Source organism: Theobroma cacao, chromosome 5 (assembly GCF_053813885.1).
Source record: "Theobroma cacao isolate CCN51 chromosome 5, ASM5381388v1, whole genome shotgun sequence".
Classification (NCBI taxonomy): Eukaryota; Viridiplantae; Streptophyta; class Magnoliopsida; order Malvales; family Malvaceae; genus Theobroma; species Theobroma cacao.
The window spans coordinates 6,480,106-6,488,584 of record NC_142643.1 but is presented as its reverse complement, the minus strand read 5'-3'; the positions used below and the strand labels follow the sequence as shown (position 1 = coordinate 6,488,584).

General features: G+C 30.5%; 1 protein-coding gene across 2 annotated transcripts; it reads right to left on the bottom strand.

Annotated features, from left to right (window-relative positions):
• Positions 1–3,172: 3,172 nt before the first annotated feature.
• Positions 3,173–7,644, bottom strand: LOC18598281 (1-aminocyclopropane-1-carboxylate oxidase homolog 4-like). Of its 2 annotated transcripts, XR_001927750.2 has the most exons (3): positions 6,669–7,644; positions 3,814–3,924; positions 3,451–3,584 (listed from the first exon to the last, which is right to left on the bottom strand). XR_001927750.2 is itself a non-coding variant. In XM_007027748.3 (2 exons), the coding sequence occupies exons 1-2, from the start codon at positions 7,500–7,502 to the stop codon at positions 3,321–3,323; spliced, it is 1,098 nt and encodes a 365-aa protein (XP_007027810.3). In that variant the 5' UTR covers positions 7,503–7,639; the 3' UTR covers positions 3,173–3,320. The 2 variants fall into 2 exon arrangements, 1 of the variants encoding a protein (XP_007027810.3); XM_007027748.3 differs by lacking the exon at positions 3,814–3,924 and having other exon boundaries at positions 3,173–3,584; positions 6,669–7,639.
• Positions 7,645–8,479: the final 835 nt, after the last annotated feature.

The window sequence follows — 8,479 nt, the reverse complement described above, 5'->3', positions numbered from 1 at the left end:
TAAAAATGGGCCAATGGGAAAGTGACACATGACACTTTTTAATGATTTAATATTTTTTTAAAGGAAAGTCAACCCATTTAAACCCCACATCAGGTGATGGCCGGCCATAAGGAGAAAATAGGAGAGAAAATAGAGAGGAAAGGAAGAAAAGAGAAAAACCAAAGGAAAAGTAGAAAATTCAAAGGAGAATTCGCGTTTTTCGACCGTTTACGCGTCTAACGGTAAGATTTTTTGACTTTAGCTTGATTTCTACCTTTCCTATGCCTTTGTTTCCATTTAGCATGCTTGAGGAGAGAGATCAAAAAGTGATACCAAGGGCTGGCCGAATTTTAAGGGGGAGGATTTTGAATTTTTTAGGTTTTGATTCTTAGTTAAATTGATAGTTTTACTTAGTTAAATGTGTATAGAAATCAAATTGGGCAAGAAAGCATGAAATTTTCACAATACCCACCCTTGGCCGAATCTTCAATGATGTACAATGATGAAGAACTGATTTTTATTCTAAGAGAAATGAAGAGAAAATGATGAAAAATGGTTAAATGTGATAGAAAAACAAAGTGAAAAATTTACCTAGTTAATGTCCCATTTTTGACCAAAATTTTCAAAGAGGAAAGTGAGCTGATTTTGGTGATTTTAAAGGGTTATTGGCTGATATTTAATGGTTAGAAATGTTGGAGAGAAAATGGGATAATTTAGAGTTAAAATGGAGCGCGTTAGCAATTTATCGGGTAAAGTGCTAAAAATAGTTTAATACTGCGTTTAAGCCGTTTTAGGCTATTGCATTTCATACCATGCACTAGTATAGGATTTAAGTCAATTATATAGTGATTTAGCATCAATGTGGTGAATTGTGTAATTTGTGCAATGTGTCTAGTAGGAGAGCCTTCCAGTAAAGACAAGGAAGTCATAACCGACGAACAGTGATCGGGGTACCTAGAAAGCATTTAATTTATACAAACGGTGAGTAAACCTATTATTATTGTAAATTATCTAGAGTTTATTTTTAAATGCTCTTCATGGATTTTATGAAATGAAAATGAGATTAAAATGAGATTTTTGATGTTTTAGAAATAAATGTGACAAATAAATATATTGTCTTGATTTTCTGAAATAAGAAACTATTGATTATAAAATTGAGTAATTGGAGGTTGCCAATTGTCTTGAAAAATATATTTTTCTATGAATGGCTTATGATATATGAGTATATGTGGCTATATTTTATAATTGCATTGAGAATTTATGTAAGCTGTCTTTTACTATGCAGGCTAGGTAAATAGATAAAAGCCACGTTATATTGTCGAAATTTTATTAAAATTGGTGGGTTTAGTCACTGTAGTGGCGGGTTTTCGTGAACTGCCTATTAGAGGGGCACGGTAAACCCGGTTATATAGTTACTCTGGCTGTAGAGGCAAGGAGGGTAACTCTTGGGGTAGTGTTAGAGCTCACTTAACGTCGAACCCCCACGTGAATGTGTAACTCGGCCAATGCCAAGGAACGACTTGTTTTCAAAACTAACATGTGTTTAACATGTAAATATTTTAACAACCTTGGCGGACTCGATTAGATGCCTCGGCCAAGGTATCCCCGAGGACTAGTTTTTGGCTTGAGCCCTGTTTCTAATAAAAGTCATAAGCCTTAACAACTGTTTTGGTAAATTATAAATATTTTATGGTTTAAAAAATAAATTGAAAACCTTATGAAATGGTTTGTAATTTGTTATTTAAACTTGTCTCCATTTTACTCACCTTTAGATATTTATGATAATGTCTGTTTACTCATTGGGATTGCAAAATCTCACCCACCTCCTTTCCAAATATTTCAGGCCTGTGGTAGCTTGTAGATACCCGATTTTGTCGAGGATTCCAGTTGACCCCTCTATCACACAGACAATAGGTTACTATCACCAACACTTGGTGAATTTATGGGCTACTTGTCATTGTAATTATTATTGTACATTATAACTTTATAAATTATTGTATGTATGAATTTATTTTACTTCTAAGTTACAAAAGATTACTTACACGTGTTTCTATAAATATTGTTTTATATAAAAATGTTATATTTTTGTCTTTTCATTTACTTGAGCCGAAAATGACTGAAACTTGTTTAAAACTGATATGTAAGCCTTGCGGGGTTCCGATTGATATTTCGGGTAATGAGTATCAATCGGGACGTCACGGCGATTGTCATGGGCTCGAGGGAGGTTCCGGGCCGTGACAATATTAATAATTTTCTTTTATATAGTCAAGATTATTTAAAAACTATATATTTAAGATAATTTTCTTGCAACTAAATATAAAACGTAAAGCACATAAAAATGATACACTTAAAATAATTTTCTCTTACATAATTAGGATTAATAAAAAAAATGATACATGGATGAAATTTTAAGTTATAGTGTAATACTATAACTTATATTTGAAAACTACATAATAATTTATTAATTTTTAAAGATTAAAATTATAGAACATAAAATCCATATAATATAAAAAAGAAAAACATGGCAAGTAGAATATAGAACCCGCATATGACGTAACAAAAAAGAAAGAAAAAGAATATGGTTGATGGTTCGTAGAAATTTGAAGAAGAAAGTTTATAAAAATTTAGAACATATGAGTAACTAGAATAAAAATGAAAAAAAATATATAAATAAAATAATAATATAAATTGAAAGAAGAAAGCAAAAAAAAACTTTAAAGTTGAGTGAGGCATATGAGATCATTTTCTATTATTTTTTATTTGTGTTAAGTATTAAATAAAAAATTATTTTGAGAAGACCATTAAGAGAATATATTAAAAATTTTAAAAATTTCATATGATATAAAAAAAAATTTAAAAATTTTGGACGATCAAATTTTGAGTTGTTATGCCGAAAGTTTTACATTTAAATCTTGAATTAAGAGAAGGAGGAAAAAAAATGAATCTCTCTTTCTTCGTATATAGTCTTAAATTAATACAGTTTCACATGGATAAAAAAAAGTTAAGTCCAGGTATGGATAAAACTAAATGTTCACGTCGGATTAAAGCCACCAAACAATGAATATATACAGTAAAATTTATATAAATTAATACTCCATAAATTAATGTTTTCGATTAAATAATATTTTTGATCGGTCTTGATTTGAGACCAACGTGGTAAATTAATAATTCCTTAAATTTGTAAGATAATACATTTTAAAAAAACGACATAAGTCCCACTTGATATATAAATTAATAATCTCCTTATACATTAAAATTATACGCACACATATCTCACTTAGAAGGCATTCACATATATAAGAATTGACTAATTCGGAATTAACATTTAGTTTAGAGTAATCTTAGTCATGATTGATTGTGATTTTGTCAATCAAAGACGTGCTATCCAGCCCCTTGGTGTAAAAGTTTTCAAGGAATTCTTGAGCGCTGAAATCACGATATATTGCTGGTTTCTCTGCCGACAGCAATTCTGGTAGAGGTCCAAAGTAACCATCTCCCTTCCATTTGCTCAGATTGAAGAATTCAACAACTGAAATTCGAGGTTCCTTGCAGGAGTTGGCCAATACTCGATGTTGTACACTCTTGTACTCTCCATTGGAGACTATCTGCAATGTGGACCCTTAAATACATATATGTTTATTGCAAACATATATACCTGCTAAATGTTCTGAGTAATCATACTAATTCAAAAATAATAGTTATAATTAACATGTAGGAAGGTACGTAAGATTTGATTTCATGGCAAGAAGAAAAGCAGCAAAAGCAATGAATGATTTTTTTCACCAAAACAGATTTGTTATTAACAGGAATTTGAAAAGCAGGTCTTTCACTTACGATCTCGAGGGGGAAAGTTGATCGGGCTCAAACAAGCTTTTCAAGGCATATGTGGGAAAGTTACAACAAATCTCCAGTGCAAGTATATGCTCGTGTTGAGTCATGATCACACTAAAACACGATTATTCATAGAATAATAAGATGACAAAATTCCAAAAAAAAAAATAAAGTTCTGGACAGCTTATTCCCCGACATTTACCTGCTCGTGCACTAATCAATGACCAAAACAAGAGGCACACCATTTAGAAATTTGTTTCTTCTGCCCCAGGGCCGGTACCGCCACCCAAGCAAAGACTTTAAGTGCCAAATTTTTATAGGTCTATAATTTTATAATAATACTATAATTAATTATAAATAATTAATAAAATATCTATTTATTCTCTTATATCTAATATATAAATATATATTTCTCTCACTTCCACATCCTATTAATTTTTAACTATTTATCTCATTTCTTATTAAAAATATGAAAAACTTAAAATAATTAATAAAATAACATATTTTCTCACTTTTTTAATTATGTGCCTAATAAATCTTAATTTTTTATCACTTTCTAATTCCTATTAATTCTCAACTATTTCTCTTATTCCCAATCAACTAAGAATATTATGTATTTAATGATCTCCCACTGCCATTTTTCTTTTTATATATAAAAGTAATTACTTTTTTTTTAATTTATAATATCCATTAATTAATGAATTTGCTTTTTCTTCCTTAACTTCAATAAAAAATAACCTCATATTTTAATTTCAATAAAAAAACTTTATTTGAATATTTAGTTTTAAGCCTTTTTATTTCCTGAGTCGCTATTGTTCTGCTTTTCATTATGTCTCTCTTCTTATCATCATTCATCAATAATCCCTAAAAATGTTTGAAAATTTTTATTTTATATATATATATAGTTTAAAAACCTCTTCAAAATTTTTAGAATTTATTTATTTATTATATATTTTTAATGATCCTCTCCAAGATAGGACTCTTGCAGATTAGTTTAAAATGAATGACGTTTAAGTTGTAGGCTGCAGTGTGGGTGAACGGGTGCTGGATTTAGATGTGGATACATAAATCTATTGGATCAGGATTTATATGATCTTATAGATATGTAAAGTCGGCTGAATCTAAGACATATGATGGGTTTGAAGATTAATTTGTCTCAACACGTTTTGAATTGATAGAATTTGCTGTGTGTGTCCGAGTTGGGATAGCAACAACGAGTGTTAATTTGAAACTCTTTGTGTTGCATTGGTCCGAATATCCCTAGGCTTTTTTCTTTTCACTAGGCGTTATTCTATTTTCTGTTTTAATTTTTCTCTGTAATTATTGATCAAAGCCTTATCGTTTTGGATCTTCATTAATAAAATTGCTTAATTTTCAAAAAAAAAATGTTCTTTCCAAAATTTATGGAATTATTTATTTATTATATATTTTTAATGGCTTTTTCAAAATAATTTTTTTATTTAATATTAATGCGAATAAAAATTAATAAAATGACATCATAAACCTTACTCAACTTTATCCTAATTTAGGTTTCCTCACACCTCTTTCTCCCTTTTTCTTTTTCTCTTTTTCTTCTCTTTTGCTCTTCTACTTTTACTTTAATCTTTTCTCTATAACTCACCATTAAAACACATTTCATTTTTCAAAAGAGATTTACAAACTTTTGAGCTTGGACAAGGAACGATGAGACCACTCACCATCATTTTGGTGAAATTAAAAAGAGATAAATTTTTTTATCTTTTTTTTCTATTTATATTATTTAACTATTATATATTTAATCATTATGTGAAATCCTGTATATTGTATTTAACTATTTATATTTTATACATTATAGCTTTATATTAGTACTTTAAGTTTAAATAGAAATAAAACAAGAATATTAGATTTTGGCTACACATTGATTAAGATATGGTTTTAGGTTATTTGATGTTAGTGGTCTCATGTGTTGCCCTTCTTTTTGTTGTTGGGTGTCTTTTGTTCTCTTTGAGCAGCCATCAAGTTTTTCGAGTGGCTTTTTCTATGTAATTGTATAAGTTTTTACATTCATATTGGGTTTAGGAGTCTTTAGTCAATCAGAGGTTCAATAAAAACACTTTTTTATTAAAAAAAAATTCAAGTTTGATTAAAATACGAGTAAGTTGAAAATAATTAATAATTTTTTTAAAAGAAAAGATACAAATCATTCAAATAATTCTCCTACACTTGAACCATCATGCCTCAATGCTTAAAATCTTGAGTAAGAGAAATGTGAATCAAAACATCTTAACTCAATCTTGAAAAAATGGATGCTTTTTAGATAAAATCCGATCCTTATAAATTTTTTTTTTTTGAAAGAGATCCTTATAAAATTATTATAAGTCTTTCTTTTCTTATTTCTTTTGATCTGCGCGTGATATAAAATTATTATTTATTATGAATCTTTTAATTATTCCTTAAGTTTAACATATTAGTTTTAAAAAATTGTAACCCTTAGACCTTTTTCATCTTTGACCTCCAATAAAAATTGGCTAGCTCTACCTCTAGCCCTTTTAATTGGTCTCATTTTGTGGCCAACTTCCATTAAAAGCTTGATCCAGGTAATTTGGAACTATTATTAATAAGGTATCGGAAAAAAGATTGCATGTATAAGTTGATTTTATCAATTAAAGAAAATGTAGAGGTGAAAGAAATTAATTCAAAACGTTTAATTATAAGTCTTATAGAAAGCAGAACATTTTTTGAACGATCAATTTGTCATGTTTAGGTACTTTCAAACCAAAATTGTATTGGTTTCATCACGGATTGATAAAATGAATAAAAAAGAAAAAAAATTAAATGGGGCAAACCTTATGTAATGAATTTATAATTAAGAAGGATACCTGCAAAAAGTCGCCAACGTTGATAATTACGCCACCGTGCACAGGCTTGATGTTCACCCACTCATCTCCATGCATAACCTGCAACCCTGGAATCTGATTCTGCAACAGCAGCGTCACCACTCCTGGATCCGTATGCGATGTTATCCCCATCGTCAAGTCTGGCTGCGGACAGTGCGGGTAAATATGCCCTACCAAAACCCTGGCATCACTAAACGTCAAGTCCTTGAACTTGCCTTCTTCCAGCCCTAACCCTTCACTCAACAAACCCATCACCGTCTCGGCCACCTTGGTAGCACTCAAATCCCATGTAACCATCTCTTTTCTACAGACAGCCGGCAAATCTTCCGGATCCAATGGCTTTGGTCCCATCCAAGCCTGCAAGGAGTCATGCCAGCAGGCAACCTCAGCCCTGTACAAATCGTTATTACTAGCGTACATTACTCCTTGTGATTCTTCTCGTTTGTAGTACTTTGATTTAATTTCATGTGGCTTCTCGTGGAAGGCTTTGATAGCTCGGATTGTCTCTTCGAGTACTGGTATGGGTACTCCATGGTTAATCACTTGAAAGAAACCCCATGATTTTGCGGCTTCTTTGATTTGGTTAACGATTTCCTGGCGGTGATCAGGGGAGCTCACATTGGACAGGTCGATAACTGGGATGTTAGTGTTTCCTTGAGAAGATTTTGATTTAAGATCAGGGGGAGTTTGTGGTGGATGTTTGAAGAAATCAGGAATGGTTTTGATGCCAGAATCGGAGAGACCTTTAACTCCGATTTTGGATTCGTCGAATTCTTTCAGCTCCTTCAATCGGTCATAGCTGGAAGTTGCAGCCATCTTTAAAGAGCACTTCAGTCTTTGATATTTGTCGATCAACGTAGTAGGATCGGGCAAAACCAGATAAATAGATTGCTAGTTTATGCAAGCAGAAAATTGAAACCGTCCTTCCACAGACTGTACCTCTCAACTTTAATTTACTTTCCTTTCTTTTTTTGGGAAACTTAATAGATTATTTAATAGATTTAATTGGATAATTAATGGCACGTTAATATAGCAGATTGATAGCCACACATTTTAAATGTCAAAGATAAGATACACACGATGCGTTGACTTCAAAAGCATGATTAGTCACTTTCAGTAGACTTGACAATTTTGAACACGACATAATAAGACACGGGTTAAACAAGTTTTGAATTTAGTGTTAACGTGTTTCGTGTCTAACATGACAAACACGTTTAAAACACGTTTAAACACGTTTACTTAATCGTGTTATCGTGTTTAATCGTGTTATCGTGTTTAAACGTATATACGTTACACATTTATTAACCTATTAGAAATTAATAGTTAAAAACTATTTTAATCTTATATAAATAATTTTAAATAATTATTTTAATAAGTTTTTTTAATTTTATAAAGGGTATAATGTAATTATACATGCTCAGTCCTAATTTTTAACTTTTAGTGATTATTTGATGTTATTATTATTTTTGTTTTATTATAATTATTTTTATAATTATAGATTTTAAATTTAAATAATAACATTATATTTAATTATAAATATTTTTATTTAATCGTGTTAAACGTGTTATTAATCGTGTCGTGTCGTATATTAACACGTTTAATAAACGTGTTAATCATGTCGTATCGTGTTACACGTGTATTAAACGTGTACGTATACGTGTTTCAAATTTAAGATACGAATGTTAAACGTATCGTGTTCATATTTAACCTTAATGTGTTTCGTGTCTAATCGTGTCTGACACGTTTACGACACGTTAACATGAATTGTCATGTCTAACTTTCAGGGACGGAGC

Bases quoted from the DNA above. Each gene is read 5' to 3' on its own strand.
- LOC18598281 (XM_007027748.3), bottom strand. From the start codon at position 7,502: ATGGCTGCAACTTCCAGCTATGACCGATTGAAGGAGCTGAAAGAATTC. The intron at 3,585-6,668 runs GTATCCTTCTTA...TCCACATTGCAG, and splicing joins ACGTTGGCGACTTTTTGCAG to ATAGTCTCCAATGGAGAGTA.